Below are 13,686 nucleotides of genomic sequence, written 5' to 3' on the forward strand. Positions count from 1 at the left end.
GTTTTGTAAAAAATAGAGAACTTGAAAAAAAAAAACCCATAACAAATGGACATTAAAGGTGTCATTTATTTCAAGTCCTCTCACTATTTTTTCTTAATTAGTAAGCAACTAAGCAATGACAAGGATTAAGGAATATGCCTGCATCGACTAAAAGTCGTCTCTTTTTATATTCGTCGTCAAATGTTTATATAAAAGTAACACACATAAATCACCACTTTAATCCCAACTAATTACTACAAATTTTACAAAACAAAAGACTAAAATGGCTGAGGAAATCTCAACTAACAATGAGTGTTATGATCTTAGCTCTCTTCTCTTTACAGGGGAGAGAGATTTTCTCATCCGCAACAATGGTAATCAGGTAATCCCCTTTCTCTCTCTCCCATCTGTTTTCTGCACATTTTACTACTGATTATATTGTAAAGTTATCAACTTTTGCTTATTTTATGATTTGGTTATTATGGAATTTTGCCAATTTTTTTTTTTTTGGTAGTAGTTGTTCATTTATTCGTTGTTTTTGAAGTTTTTTCGATTTTTTTTCTGTTATTACTTAGAATATAGTTTGCCTATTTTGCTGTTAATTTTGATGGGGAAATTTTTTAATTTTTGATTTTGGGTATTTAGCATCTTTTGCTGATTTCGTTTGGTAGGGACTAGGGTTTTCATCATCCAATTTCAAGGGGTTTTGTTAAAAATAGGGAATTTTATTTTCAGTTGTTCAAAAATTGTAAGTTAAATTGTTTATGAGCAGATTGGTATGTATGTATTTCTCATTCTAAGATTGGTCATTTTGATTTTTTTGTGGGATTGCTGAAGATGGCCAATTTGACTGTTTATGGATGTTGTTAATTTTATTGTTTATGGACGACAAGTATTTGATTTGATAGATTTTAGTTTAGATTCTTGTGTCTTGTTTTGTGGGATTGAAAGTTCCAATACTCAAATTTAATTTGAAGTTGATGATGATTGTAGGTCAAAATCAATGCTTTGAGTGGAAAGACTGTGGGTCTGTATTTCTCTGCATCATGGTGCCCTCCTTGCCGCGGTTTCACCCCAAGTTTGATCGAAACATACAACGAACTCTCCACGAAAGGGGATTTTGAAATCGTCTTCGTTTCATCAGATAAAGATGAAGAATCCTTCCAGGGTTACTTCTCTAAGATGCCATGGCTTGCTGTTCCAATTTCTGATAAAGCCACCAAAAAGAGCTTGGGGGGAAAATTCAGTGTGATGGGAATCCCTCATCTTGTGATTCTTGATAAAGATGGGAAAGTCTCAACTGATGAAGGGGTGGAATTGGTCATGGAACATGGAGCCCTAGCATACCCGTTTACCCGAGAAAGAATTAATCAATTGAAAGAGGAGGAAGAGGATGCAAAGAGAAACCAAACCCTGAAAACTCTTTTGGTTTATGGATCTCGGGATTATGTGATTTCAAGTGATGAGAAGGAGGTAACATATTTTCCTGATATCTCATTTTATGCTTCTGGATATTAATTTTAAGGTTTTCTGTTTGGGATCTTTGTTGAAGAAAAGAAGGCTGAGTGTTTGGTTTTATCTGTTTCTAGTTCTACATTTTGGATTTTGGAAGTCAGCAATTAGTATCTGTTGATTCAAATACGATTTCTAAAGTTAATTTATGATAAAATTCTTTTGTTCTGTGAGATGTACACATGTGTTTTCAGAATTGGAAATTGTTCAGATTTGTTTCACATTTTCTCAGCTTACAGTAGACTCTGGTACATTCAGCTTGTTTGTTACCACTTCAAGAAATCTATTTGATTGCTTTATATGGTTTATTTTGATCTCTCGTCAGGTTTCTGTAACTGAGCTTGAAGGAAAGATGGTTGGCCTCTATTTTTGCGTAGGCTCCTATGAGCCCTGCACCGAGTTCACCAAGAAGCTAGTAGGGGTTAATAAGGAATTGAAAGAGAGAGGCGAAAACTTTGAGATCGTTTTAATCTATTTGGATGACGATGATGAAGAAGGATTCAAGGAAGTGTTGGTACAAATGCCATGTTTTGCCTTGCCCTTCAAGGATAAGAAGATTGAAAAGCTTGCTCGTTATTTTGAGCTGACTTCCATTCCCAGGCTGGTCATAATTGGGCCAGATGGAAAGACTCTGAATCCAGATGTTGCAGAACTGATAGATGATCACGGTGCTGCAGCCTACCCTTTTTCGCCAGAGAAGCTGGTTGAGCTTGCTGAGATTGAGAAAGCCATACTCGAGTCACAAACCCTTGAATCCGTTCTGGTTTCCGAAGAACTAGACTTTGTCATTGACAAAAGTGGCTCTAAGGTAATGATTTCAAGCGGATCGCAATTTTTAAGTTCATGATTTCACTGTTACTTTCCACTATCACTAATTCTTAAATGAACCTGGTTCACAATAATATTATTGTGGACATGAAACTAAAAAAGGTTAACAACTTGATTCTAATTTTATTTTGACTGTGTTTATTATAATTGTTATGTAAAAAATATCAAATTTGTGTCGTTAGTACATGTTTTGCTTGAATAATGTGATTTTAAGTCACGATTCTCTTTTGAATAACATAGGGTTACTTTGATTCAAAAAATGGTTACTATATCTAAGAAAATTGGTGTTTAATTTATTATTGTCACTGTGTGAACTATAAAGGTCACCATTTAAGTAGAAGGGGTGCTAGAGTAAACTGTTGGCTTATTGTGGACCAGGTACACGCAAGAATAATCCTTCAACTATGGACTTCAATTTATTGATGTTCTTTCTTACCATTTTTTGTCAGGTACTCGTGTCACGGCTTGTTGGAAAACATATACTCATTTACTTCTCAGCGCACTGGTGCCCTCCATGCCGTGCTTTCACACCAAAGCTTATCGAAGTATACCATGAAATCAAGGCGAAGGAAAATGCATTTGAGATCATATTCGTCTCCAGTGATAGTGATCAGTCTTCATTTGACGAGTATTATTCAGACATGCCGTGGTTAGCCCTTCCATTTGGCGATGAGAGGAAGGCGTCTTTGTCTCGCAAGTTCAAGGTGCAGGGTATTCCATGTCTTGTGGCTATTGGACCTCAAGGTAGGACAATTACTACTGAAGCCAGACAACTCATAGGAGAACATGGAGCTGATGCATTTCCCTTCACTGAGGATCACATTACAAATTTAGGAGAGAAAACTGAGGTGATGGAAACAGCAAATGATGATGAAGATGATGATGATGATGATGATGATGATGAAGATGAGGTTAAGGTTGAGACCAAGGAAGGATATGTCTGTGAAGGTGATGTTTGTCGTAAAATCTAGAGATGTACCGTTTTCCTGTGTGATATCCTGCTGTTTATTGCGAATATGGTGATTGTTATTGCAAGTTAATTCGCTTTTCTATGAATTTCCTTGTTGTATTTCAATGAATAATCCATTTATAATGTGTTTGTCCTTCTCAAGAGTGTCATCTGAAAATTCTAGGATAGCTCAATGGACATATGAATGAGAATGGTTAACCCACTGCTCAGCACACTCGGATCTCAAACAGTATTAGTCAAAATTTGTTAAGAAGAAAATAGATTAATCATAGTTTGGTTCAATCCAAAGTAGAGAAATCAACTGATCATAATTCATACATTATACATCTCCATGAACTATACAACAATTACTGATCAACCAAGTTCAAGATCAATAACAACTTGTAACAAAAGTTAGAGAACAAAAAACGTCATGTAATTGATTGATCATACACCCACAAGTTCCGGAACGGAAAAAAAATGTAGAGTACGAAGTGAGCAAGAAACTTCCACGACATCCAAAATATCATGCCGTTCATGTATCTTCCATAGCAAGATGTTGCATCCTTCCACTTCCCTTCAATGGTTCGTACAAAATTTGGTGTGTTATTCAACACTGAACACTGTAAAATTATCTGCAAGCGGTTTCAGATTCAGACATTCAGTGACTGTGTCTGTCTAGCAAATGCAGCAACAATTCAAATCAGCCGCTTCAGGTCTAGCAACCAATTGCAGGTTAAGCATAACACCTTAATAATAAACAGTAGGCTTAAATGCCCCATACGGTGATCTTTATTCGCGAAGTCTTAAAGAAAATTTCCTCACAGAACTGAAAATCACAAGTCCCTGAAGCTCTTGGGCACATCAACAACTCGTTCACCGTTTCTTCATATGGACAAGGGTGAATCAACACACGTTTCAACACTTGAGAATCTTTTAGTAAGTACTGCAGTGCTTGGACTTCGTCATCAAATCCTGCAAACCATTTAACTCCAATTATCTGGAGGTTTTCTAACAAACAAAGAGGAACATTATCTGGTGGAGTCCACGGGCATGGTTCACGGGCTTCAATTTCCCAATTCATCCTTCCCTGGAAGGCTAATAATTAGCTTCATTTCACCTCAAATTATTTAATGAACAATAGGAGCAAGGGAGCATACTGATTAAGCTTATACTCACCAAATCCAAAATAAGAACTTTCAAATTGGGAGCAGAATGGAGCACTCTTGGGAAACAGGTCCAACCCGATGTGTCAGTTAAATTCATTTTTAACATCGTCAAATAGGGGAATGTAGGCCAGGTATACCTGAGAGCTGATCCGAGAATCTTCACACGAAATAAATGAAAACTTTAGAAATGAAATAGAACCCGTGTTTTTCATGCTATATTGTACAGAGTACTGAACAAGCAGAGCATAGTTTAAAATACAACTGATAACCAGGTGCATAAAGATGGAATGAAAAGAAGAATCTTACAGATGCAGTGGGGAAATGCAATGTCATCACATCAGCAGCAGCAACCCCCTTCAAAAGCTCAAGAAGCCTATTTATATGCTTAGGCTCTAAAGATTCAATACATACGGCTTCGTACATGATCTCAACGTGATGGAGACGTGATAGATTTTTCACCACAAATCGAGAAAACGAGTCATCCTCTATGTATAGGTATTCGAGATTGGGTGTATCGATGAGAACATCATACTCACCTTCTTTACTGTACTCTAGACACAGCCTTAGCTTTTTAAGAGTGGGGATGGATATATTGATTTTTCGAACATTGCCAGAATCTAGGAGCCCAGAGAGGGACAGTTCTTCCAACACCGGACAGGAAGACAAAAGCTGATGCATAACCCTTTCCTGATTAGGGAGTATCACATGGAAACCAAGTGACTTGATATGAGGAAAACAAACTACTGACTCAGGTATGCGAAGATCAAAATATGAATCAAGCTTAAGCACTATTAACGTGCTGCAATCAAGAATGCATGTTGGTAAGGGAGGTGCAGGTAAATCTGGAAAATAATTCCAGAAGTAGAAGACTAGCTTTTCGACATTACAGCTAAGAACAGTAGAAATCCACGCATTTATACGTGATAAGCATATGTTATCAGGAGATTGTTGACAAGAAAGCTTAATTGAAAGAAAGTTTGTGGATCTACAATTGTCAAGTACGTGCTCCACAAGGTTTGCAAATCTATTAAGATTAGATTCATTACCCTCTAAAAGAATACTATTAATGCCTTTCCAAAGGTACTTCCACCTCGAAGATAAAATGCTAGTTCTAATTGCCTCTTCTGTTGGAAGAAATGAAATTATGTGTGCAATTATATGGTCCGGTAAATTACTAATGATGTCCAATTCTTCTACTGGCTTCTCCCTTTTCATCTCACCTTTCCTGCATAAATGACTGCTTATGTATCAGCTCCTTTGATCAATATTAATCATTAAACTACGACTTGTTGATTAAATGCTAAATGTTGAATATACAATAATGCATCAATATGTTAAAATCGAGTTAAAATGCTCATGAATCAGACGATAACAGCAAGTATAAATTGTTATCATCCAATTGGCGAGAAAAGAAATTTAATTATTTGATAAATTTACAAGAAATTGAACTCTTAATTAAGTTCAACCATATGCTCAATAATTGACATAAAACATAAATGAATTGACTATAATAACAGGAAGAACGGTTATTGGCGACGGTTACAACTTACAAGAGGCCAAAAAAATGGTGTAAATTCCTTAGATTTATCATTTATGTTCTTTAACATTAGTGAAATTCCTAAAAATTTGCACAAAATTCAGCCACAAGCAGAGAAACAAAGTAAAATCAGCAAAATGAATAGGTTAATTGAACTGAAAAGAAACAAATTGAAGACTTGATTAGATTAATTGTTACCAAAATTAAAACCCTAACTAATTAGACTTAATTCGCATGCATCAAACCAGTACAGAAGCTATGCGTACTAATAATAACATGAGCACAATTTGAATTATTAAATTGAAAAAACAGAAATTGAGATGCAAACCTGGTTATTTGATGAACTCGGATGATTTTTGTATTGATGAACCTTGAGTGTTTTGACGTTGAGAGTGATTTTTTGGGAGTTTCTGGGAAAGGAATCAGAGAGTCTGAGAGTGGGAATGACCGAGGAGGTAAAGATGGTAGTGGGTCGGACTGGGCTGTGGCCTGAGTATCTGATGGGCATGGCCATGCCAAATCTACTTGTAATGGGCCGGGATAAATGAAATTCTCAGAAATGCGGCACAAGTTCACGTGTTGGGCCGGGTCGTTATGTGTCTAAGTCTAATTTTACTCAATTTAACGTGATTTGTCATGCTTTATCGTATTTTTCCACAAAAAATGCGCTTCAAGCCGAGCCAAAGGTCCAGGGCATCATCCTCGTGTTGGGTCGTGCCTTAGGTCGGCCCAATCCACTGTTGTCTTTAGGAGTGAGAAGGTCAATGTTATAAAATATGATCCAACCACATTTACGGTTAGTAATTTTCGAACGTGTGACATAACATATACAGACTTTCGGTCTTTAACTAATATGCCAAAATCTCATTAGTCCAACAAAATTATTGTTGGGTGGCAAATGGATCATTCGATCGAGACATAAGTTGAAGTCATCTTCGTTTAATAAGTAATTCGATTATGGGACCGATGCATTTCCCTTCAGTGAGGATCACATAAAACCTTCCAGGAATAAAATTGAGATGATAAAAGCAGAAGATGTTGCGATGCTGATGATGAGGGAAAGGTAGAGACCAAGGAAGGATATGTCCATGAAGATGCATTTCCTCTTCGTTGGCCGAGCCTATACAGAGTTCTCGTTCCTGTGAACAGAGTATTGTGTAAATCATGAGGATAAACCAATGAATATGGTCAGTTAATTGCATTATGACTTTTGGTCTTCACTAAAGTACAAAAATTACTGATCATCCTCCATACATCTCCATGGACTTAACAATAGTTACTGATCAACCAAGTTCAAATACAAGTAATAACTTGCAACAAAAATCACAATAAAAATCATCGACATGCACCCCATGTTCCGGAAGAAAAAATAGAGCACAAAGTGTGCAAAATCTTACACGGGATTCAAAAAGTATTGCCATTCATGCATCCTCCAAAGTAAGTTGGTAGAGAAGTTGTGAAATTTTCTGCAAGCGCTCTCAAATTCACCAAATGTGTTGTCTAGCAAATTTCAGGTAGCAGCGATTTTACCCAACCCTTTCGGGTCAACCAACCATTGCAGGTTAAAAATAACACCATAATAAAAATGGAGCTTAAATACCCCATACGCTGATCTTAATTGGCGAAATCTGAAAGAAGATATTATCATAGAATTGAACATCACAAATCTCGGAAGCTGTTGGACACATCAATAGCTTGTCCACCACTTCATCGTCAAGTGGATAAGAATTAATCATCATACGTTCCAACACTTTAGCATTTTTTAGTAAGTACTCTACTGCTTCTACTTCGTCTTCGAATCCTGCAAACCATTTAACTCCAATTACCTTGAGGTTTTCTAACAAACAAATAGGGACACTATCTAGTGGAGCCCATGTGCATGGGTTACGGTCATAAGGGTACGTTGTATTCATCCTTCCCTGAAAGTTTAAAAATTATCTTCATTTAGCAACAAGTAAGCATATGGATTAAGATTATACTGAGTAGTGAGTACTCACCAAATCCAGAATAAGAACTAGCAAATTGGGTGTTGAATGGAGCACTCTTGGGAAACAGGTCCAACCCGTCTCATCAGTTAAATTAATTTCTAACATCCTCAAATTTGAAAATGTGGGCCAGGTATGGCTGCAAGCTGATCCGAGAACCTTCACACAAAATAAATGAAAATTTGATCAAATGAAAAGCAGTCAAACTTAAATAACCAATTGAACCATTGTTTTTTATGCTCTATTGCACGGAACAAGCTGAGCATAGAATACAACATTAGTAGTGCACAAAGATAAAATTGAAAAGAAGAATCTTACGGATGAAGTGGGGTGATGCAATGTCATCACATCAGTAGCAGCAATTCCGTTTAAAAGCTGAAGAATGCTATTTTTATGCTTAGTCTCTACAGATTCAACACATATGACATCATACGTGATCTCAACATGATGGAGACGTGATAGATTTTTCATCACATATCGAGACAACGAGTCATCCTCTATGTATAGATATTCGAGATTGGGTGTATCGATGAGAACATCATACTCACCTTCTTTACTATACTCTAGACACAGCCTTAGTTTTTTAAGAGTGGGAATGCATATATTAATTTTTCGAACTTTACAAAAATCTAGGAGGCAAGACACGGACAGTTCTTCCAACACTGGACAGGAAGACAAAAGCTGATGCATAACCCTATCCTGATCAGGGAGTATGACGTTGAAATCAAGTAACTTGAGATGAGGAAAACAAACTATTGACTCAGGTATGCAAAGATCAAAATATGAATCAAGCTTAAGCACTATTAACGTGCTGCAATCAAGAACGCATTTTGGCAGGGGAGGTTCTGATCTATCTGGAAAATACTTACGGAAGTAGAGGAGTAGCTTTTCGATTTTACAGCTAAGAGCGGTGGAAATCCACGCATTTATACGCGATAAGCCTATATTATCCGGACAAGAAAGATTAATTGAAAGGAAGTTTGTGGATTTACAATTGTTAAGTACATGCTCCACAAGGTTTGCAAATCTATCAGGATCAGATTGAGTACCCTGTAAGCTAACACTACTAATGCCTTTCCAAAGATATTTCCACTTCGAAGACAAAATGCTCGTTCTAATTGCCTCTTCTGTAGGAAGAAATGAAATTATGTGTGCAATTATATGGTCAGGTAAATTACTAATGATGTCCAATTGTTCTACTTGCTTTTCCCTTTTCATATCAACTTCCTGCATAAAAGACTGCTTATGTATCAAATTATGAATCGTTGATTATGATAAATGCTGAATAAATAATACTCGGTAATGCATCAATATGTTGAAATCGAGTTAAAGTGCTCACAAATTAGAGCACAACAAGCCTACATGTTTATAATCCAATTGGCGGAATATAAATCAGATAAATTTACAAGAAATTGAACTCGTGATTAAATTCAAACAATATGTTCACAACAAATTGGCTATAAATCTATAATAACAACAAATCGGCTATCGGAAATCGTTACGGTTCTTGGAAGTAGGAACAACTGAGTCTAATAATTTCAAAAATGGGGGACACATTTACAGATTAATTGGGCTAAAAAAATTGCTGGAAATTTATCCATTTTTAGTGAACAATTTGCACAAGAATTCAGCCGTAAAAGAGAAACAAAGTAAAATGAACAGTTTAATTGGATTGAAAAGAAACAAATTGAAGACTTAATTCGATTAATTGTTCCCCAAATCAAAACCCTAACTAAAACTTAATTCGCATGCATCAATCAAGTACCTAAGTACTCCGGACTAATAAAATCAAGAACACAATTGGAATAATAATGAACAAAAAGCAGAATTGGAGATGCGAACCTGAGTAATTGATGAAGTTTGAGGGTGATTTGTGATATTTGGAATTTTGCCGGAGAAAGTAAATAGAGTCTCTGAGAGTGGGAGTGAGAAGGTGAGTGTTCTCAAATTCGGAGTAGGGTTCACGGTCAGTTAAACTTGTTTAGTCGAATAGAGTCAAACCCGAATAATTTTACTTCCTCCGTTTTTTTTTTCTTTACTTTTTTTTTTGGGTGTCTCAACAAGTTTTTTTTTGTTGGGTGTCACAAAAAGTTCTTTCTTTTTTTTTTTGTTCTTTACGTTTTTTTTGGATATCTCAAAATATACTTTACATTTCATTTTATATTATCACATAAATGTTTTAATATTCTATCAAAATTTGTGTCAAATGATTATTTTAACCAATTAAATTCATTTGGTTACTTAATTTTTCACATCTTTCTATTAGGACATTAAATTTTTCTCATATTCCCAAAAAGTAAAAACATTATAAATAAACGTAATTGTCATTATTTAAATAAAAAAAATAGAGGAATTTCAATACACATTAATTAGTCCTTAATAAACATGCAAAATGTCAAACGTAAAGAACAAAAAGAGACGGAAGAAGTATGTTTTTATCTCGTTAAATCCGTGAAAAACTTATCCAAAGTTGACAATAAAATTTAAAAAAGTTCATTTGTAAATTACAAGTGTTGTGTTTATGATGACAAATCGTCCAAACTTGACAAAAAAATTGCACTTCTAAACTATTTAATCTTTACATATACTCCACCTCTAAACTATTTAATCTTTACATATACTCCACTTTGTATATCTTTTATAAGAAACAAAATACGGAGTATTTCATAATAGATAAAAATTTAGCTTTAGATTTCTATTGGATTAAAACTTGGATTACCTTAAATGGATTTAGAGATTTAAAAAAGGGAAAATAGTATTTACATCATTTTCCTCAAAAAATAAAAACATTATTAGCATTTCACCCCTATTTCCTTCTTTCTAGTTGTAGTTTTGGCATCTAGACACCTAAACAACGTCATCTCACTTGATAATTTCCTATTTCCTTCTTTCTACTTTCTTCGTTCCAATATTATTGCACTATATGCCTTTAAAGTAAGTTTCACAATTATTACACCATTTTCATTTTAGGAAATGAAATATTTGCTTTCTCATTACATATAGCCTTGCATGTTAACTCTTCTTGTTGTTAATATTTCAATGACATGGACAAATTTGTATTTTTGCATTTCTCTATCATGCCTTTTCCCTCCACAAAAAAATCTAGTGTTAAACCTCCATGGTACAAATAAATTTAGAACGGAGGAAGTATTAGATATTTGCCTTGTAATATTAAATCTTAGTACATCGTACTTTGGAGCACCTAAAAGCTATTGCAATCATGTTTGTAGTGTAATCGATAATACGAAATATTTCTCTATTATATTCTAAAATAAATTTGATTTATTTGTTCAATGTTTATAACATACTTTATATAAAAAGAAAATAATCAACTTAAAAAAAAAAACTAGTACATAATATTTATCTAACATTGTTCAAGAAACAAATTATCCAACACCAAATTATGTATATATCCTTAATACGGTTAAAAACTAATTTTACCAAACACTTTTAAACAAGCAATTAGTCAATATTGGAGTATATGATCAGAAGCAAGACAGCAGCACACAATATGATCAGAAGCAAGACAGCAGCACAGATCAGTCCACTACAAGAGCTGTGTTGATCACTGCATTACTGTCTCAACTACTGACATTTGAAGATCATGATGCACAGATTAATGACATGGCACTATAGTACACAGATTAGTGACATGGCACAAGTTGTTACATGATGTAATAGTTAGTTATAACTAACTCTTTCAGTTGTGTTTGTAAGCCTAGTAAACTGACACACTAGTATATAAGCTGATGTACTTCTACTTGTAATCTGTAACAAGAATCATTCTGATTCTCAATCAATAAAAAATCTCTTCTCTTCTTCTCTCAATCAGAAGTTCCAATTCAAGAACTTCTTCATGGTATCAGAGCAGGCTACAGATCCTGCTAAGCTTTCCGCATTTCATTAAAACTGTTAAAAGAACAGCAGCAAGTTTTTTTTAACACTTAGCAATTTTTCCAGAATCTGTTAATCAAAATCAGAAAACAATCCTGACAATTCAAATCAAAGTTCAATCAAAATTCTCTGTTTGATTTCTTGAAGATTATCTCTTGAGTTTATCATGGGAACAGAAGCAATGCAAGATCCTAACAGTGTGTACTTCATACATACTTCAGAAAATCCTTATGCTGCAGTTGTATCAGACAAATTTGATGGAGAGGGTTATGTAGAATGGAAGAGAGGCGTATTGTTAGCATTTGCAGTCAAAAACAAAGTTCGTTTCATTGATGGATCTTTGCCTAAACCAGCTCTCAATCATGCAGACTATCAAGCATGGGATAGATGCAACAGCATGGTCATGGCATACTCGTTAAGGTCTCTGAGTCCTACAATTGCTAAAAGTGTAGTGTTTCTTCCAACTGCAAGAGACATTTGGAAGGATTTGGAAGAACGTTTTTTAGTCACTTCAGGACCACAATTCTATGGATTGCAACAAAGTCTAAGTGAAGTTTCACAAGGAGATAGCAGCATTACTGATTTTTTCACCAAGATAAAGATGATTTGGGATGAACTGAATAGTGCCAAGGCTGTACCAGTTTGCATTTGTACTAGCTGTACTTGTAATGTCTGTCAGAAGTTTGTTCAAGAAAAGGAGGAAGAAAGGTTAATCCAGCTGTTAATGAAGTTACACAAGAAACACTCTCAAGTGAGAACTAATACTCTTATGATGAATCCTTTACCAAGCATTGCTACTGCTTACATATTGCTTGTTCAAGATGAAAAGCAACAAAGAATGTCTGAAACCAAGAAGTGAAGCCAATGGTGTTTGCAGTTGCTGATGATGGAAGGAATAACAACTACAATAACAACAGGGTTTATCAGCCCAAGATAATACAGGGTCCTGGCAATAACAAATTTGCAGTTTCAAACAAAAGAACTGGAAATCCCTTCTTCTGTAATCATTGCAACATGGCAGGTCATTCAATGGAAAGATGCTGGAAATTACATGGATATCCACCTGGTCACAGAGGCAAAAGATTTGCAGGAGTGATGCAAGGTACTGAAGATGTTCGAAGTGATGAGAGTATCACTCACATCTCTGAAGAACAATATCAGCAGTTTTTAAGCCTAACCAATGAGCAAGAACAGCCTGTTCATGCAGCCAATGTGGCAGGTACATGTCTAATCACATCATTTAATACAAGATGGATTGTTGATAGTGGAGCTACAGACCATATTTGTTCTAATTTGGAGTTATTTCATACATTTTCTGAGTTGAAAGAAGGTGTTAGGACCATCACAGTTGCTGATGGTAAGAAAGTTGAAGTAAAACATATTGGTGATGTTTTAATTGGGAAGAATATTGTGCTTAAGAATGTTCTACATGTGCCTAACTGTCATTTTAATCTTATCTCTACTCATAAATTGTGTAAAGATCTTTCCTGTGACATCATATTCACTCATGACAAGTGTATGATTCAGGAACATTCTCAGAAAACTTTAGTGGTTCTTGGTAAGATAGAGTCAGGATTGTATGCTGTGGTTGAAAGTGATTTGGAGAATAAAAGGTTGCAGAACAACTCAAGTTCAGAAGTTCTGGTTTCAGTTACTGAAGATATCAAGTTGTGGCACTTAAGGATAGGTCATCTACCTTTTGATAAACTCCATCTAGTGAATAAATCTTTGCCATCTGTTGGAAGAAATTGTGACAGCTTTTGTCAAATTTGTCCTAAAGCTAAACAATGTAGACAGCCTTTCCCTATTAGTCATACTAAGACTTTTCAATGT

General features: G+C 35.2%; 3 protein-coding genes across 7 annotated transcripts; 1 reads left to right on the forward strand and 2 right to left on the reverse strand.

Annotated features, from left to right (window-relative positions):
- Positions 1–19: 19 nt before the first annotated feature.
- On the forward strand, positions 20–3,430 carry LOC110782955 (probable nucleoredoxin 1). Its single transcript, XM_021987235.2, has 4 exons — positions 20–361; positions 973–1,452; positions 1,817–2,299; positions 2,769–3,430. The coding sequence occupies exons 1-4, from the start codon at positions 263–265 to the stop codon at positions 3,288–3,290; spliced, it is 1,584 nt and encodes a 527-aa protein (XP_021842927.1). The 5' UTR covers positions 20–262; the 3' UTR covers positions 3,291–3,430.
- Positions 3,431–3,578: 148 nt separating this feature from the next.
- LOC110782858 (FBD-associated F-box protein At5g60610) lies at positions 3,579–6,573 on the reverse strand. 3 transcript variants are annotated; one of them, XM_056827111.1, is made up of 5 exons: positions 6,303–6,458; positions 4,744–5,674; positions 4,448–4,594; positions 4,018–4,358; positions 3,579–3,903 (listed from the first exon to the last, which is right to left on the reverse strand). In XM_056827111.1, the coding sequence occupies exons 2-4, from the start codon at positions 5,650–5,652 to the stop codon at positions 4,038–4,040; spliced, it is 1,377 nt and encodes a 458-aa protein (XP_056683089.1). In that variant the 5' UTR covers positions 5,653–5,674; positions 6,303–6,458; the 3' UTR covers positions 3,579–3,903; positions 4,018–4,037. The 3 variants fall into 3 exon arrangements, with proteins under 3 accessions (XP_056683089.1, XP_056683093.1, XP_021842797.2); XM_056827115.1 differs by having other exon boundaries at positions 3,579–4,358; positions 6,303–6,573; XM_021987105.2 differs by having other exon boundaries at positions 3,579–4,358; positions 4,744–5,662; positions 6,303–6,454.
- Positions 6,574–6,767: 194 nt separating this feature from the next.
- On the reverse strand, positions 6,768–9,955 carry LOC110782956 (F-box/LRR-repeat protein At4g14103). Of its 3 annotated transcripts, XR_008919158.1 has the most exons (5): positions 9,802–9,955; positions 8,278–9,198; positions 7,972–8,118; positions 7,372–7,893; positions 6,768–7,113 (listed from the first exon to the last, which is right to left on the reverse strand). XR_008919158.1 is itself a non-coding variant. In XM_021987238.2 (4 exons), exons 2-4 carry the CDS (start codon positions 9,175–9,177, stop codon positions 7,567–7,569), a joined length of 1,374 nt encoding a protein of 457 aa, XP_021842930.2. In that variant the 5' UTR covers positions 9,178–9,186; positions 9,802–9,955; the 3' UTR covers positions 7,146–7,566. The 3 variants fall into 3 exon arrangements, 2 of the variants coding, with proteins under 2 accessions (XP_021842930.2, XP_021842928.2); XM_021987238.2 differs by lacking the exon at positions 6,768–7,113 and having other exon boundaries at positions 7,146–7,893; positions 8,278–9,186; XM_021987236.2 differs by lacking the exon at positions 6,768–7,113 and having other exon boundaries at positions 7,146–7,893.
- Between the last annotated feature and the right edge of the window lie 3,731 nt (positions 9,956–13,686).

The sequence above is a fragment of the Spinacia oleracea genome, chromosome 1 (genome assembly GCF_020520425.1).
Source record: "Spinacia oleracea cultivar Varoflay chromosome 1, BTI_SOV_V1, whole genome shotgun sequence".
NCBI classification, from domain to species: domain Eukaryota; kingdom Viridiplantae; phylum Streptophyta; class Magnoliopsida; order Caryophyllales; family Amaranthaceae; genus Spinacia; species Spinacia oleracea.

Excerpts from the sequence above, each read along its gene's own strand:
- LOC110782858 (XM_056827115.1), bottom strand. The coding sequence starts at position 5,652 with ATGAAAAGGGAGAAGCCAGTAGAAGAATTGGACATCATTAGTAATTTA. Across the intron at positions 4,595-4,743 it reads TGCATTTCCCCACTGCATCT|ATTCTCGGATCAGCTCTCAG; the intron begins GTAAGATTCTTC and ends TTTCGTGTGAAG. Across the intron at positions 4,359-4,447 it reads AAGTTCTTATTTTGGATTTG|GGAAGGATGAATTGGGAAAT; the intron begins GTGAGTATAAGC and ends TTAGCCTTCCAG.
- LOC110782955 (XM_021987235.2), top strand. The coding sequence starts at position 263 with ATGGCTGAGGAAATCTCAACTAACAATGAGTGTTATGATCTTAGCTCT. Across the intron at positions 1,453-1,816 it reads TTTCAAGTGATGAGAAGGAG|GTTTCTGTAACTGAGCTTGA; the intron begins GTAACATATTTT and ends ATCTCTCGTCAG. Across the intron at positions 2,300-2,768 it reads TTGACAAAAGTGGCTCTAAG|GTACTCGTGTCACGGCTTGT; the intron begins GTAATGATTTCA and ends ATTTTTTGTCAG.
- LOC110782956 (XM_021987236.2), bottom strand. The coding sequence starts at position 9,192 with ATGCAGGAAGTTGATATGAAAAGGGAAAAGCAAGTAGAACAATTGGAC. Across the intron at positions 8,119-8,277 it reads TGCATCACCCCACTTCATCC|GTTCTCGGATCAGCTTGCAG; the intron begins GTAAGATTCTTC and ends TTTTGTGTGAAG. Across the intron at positions 7,894-7,971 it reads TAGTTCTTATTCTGGATTTG|GGAAGGATGAATACAACGTA; the intron begins GTGAGTACTCAC and ends TTAAACTTTCAG.